Source organism: Pygoscelis adeliae, unplaced genomic scaffold (genome assembly GCF_000699105.1).
Source record: "Pygoscelis adeliae isolate BGI_AS28 unplaced genomic scaffold, ASM69910v1 Scaffold21, whole genome shotgun sequence".
Classification (NCBI taxonomy): Eukaryota; Metazoa; Chordata; class Aves; order Sphenisciformes; family Spheniscidae; genus Pygoscelis; species Pygoscelis adeliae.
In genome coordinates, this window is record NW_008824243.1 from 10,348,359 (window position 1) to 10,348,747 (window position 389).

The 389-nt window shown below is 50.9% G+C and overlaps 1 protein-coding gene across 1 annotated transcript in view; it reads left to right on the forward strand.

The window, feature by feature from the left end:
• Positions 1-8: 8 nt before the first annotated feature.
• Positions 9-389, forward strand: part of MRPS11 (mitochondrial ribosomal protein S11) — a 4,757-nt gene continuing 4,376 nt past the window's right edge. Inside the window, exons 1-2 of the mRNA XM_009335184.1 lie at positions 9-56; positions 286-375. Coding sequence (XP_009333459.1) covers positions 311-375 — 65 coding nt within the window. The 5' untranslated portion in view covers positions 9-56; positions 286-310. The remainder of the gene's footprint in view (positions 57-285; positions 376-389) is intronic.

Genomic DNA, 389 nt, shown 5'->3' on the forward strand with positions numbered 1-389 from the left:
AGGACCTCGCCGGCGGCCGCGAAGGAGGCGGAGAACCAGAGCGCGACCGACCTGAGGTGAGACGGCCAGGCCGCGCCGGGCGGGCTCTGCCATTTGCCTCTTGCTGGGAGGTTTTATCGCCTTCGGTGGCTTTTCAGCCGAGGAAGGAAGGGAAGTGACTTGACTCAATCACAAACTCAGCTTGTGTCTTTTGGAGACTTGATCCCTTCTTTCCTTCCTACTATGAAATAAAACTTCACAAAATTTAAAGAGTGAGTGCCTGATAACTCTTGTTTTGCACCTCAGCCCTTTAATCCTGCAGAGGAACTCCATGAGATGGGATGGAAAGATCTATGAAGAGATCCCAATAGCTCACATCAAAGCTACGTACAACAAGTAAGCAAATGAGC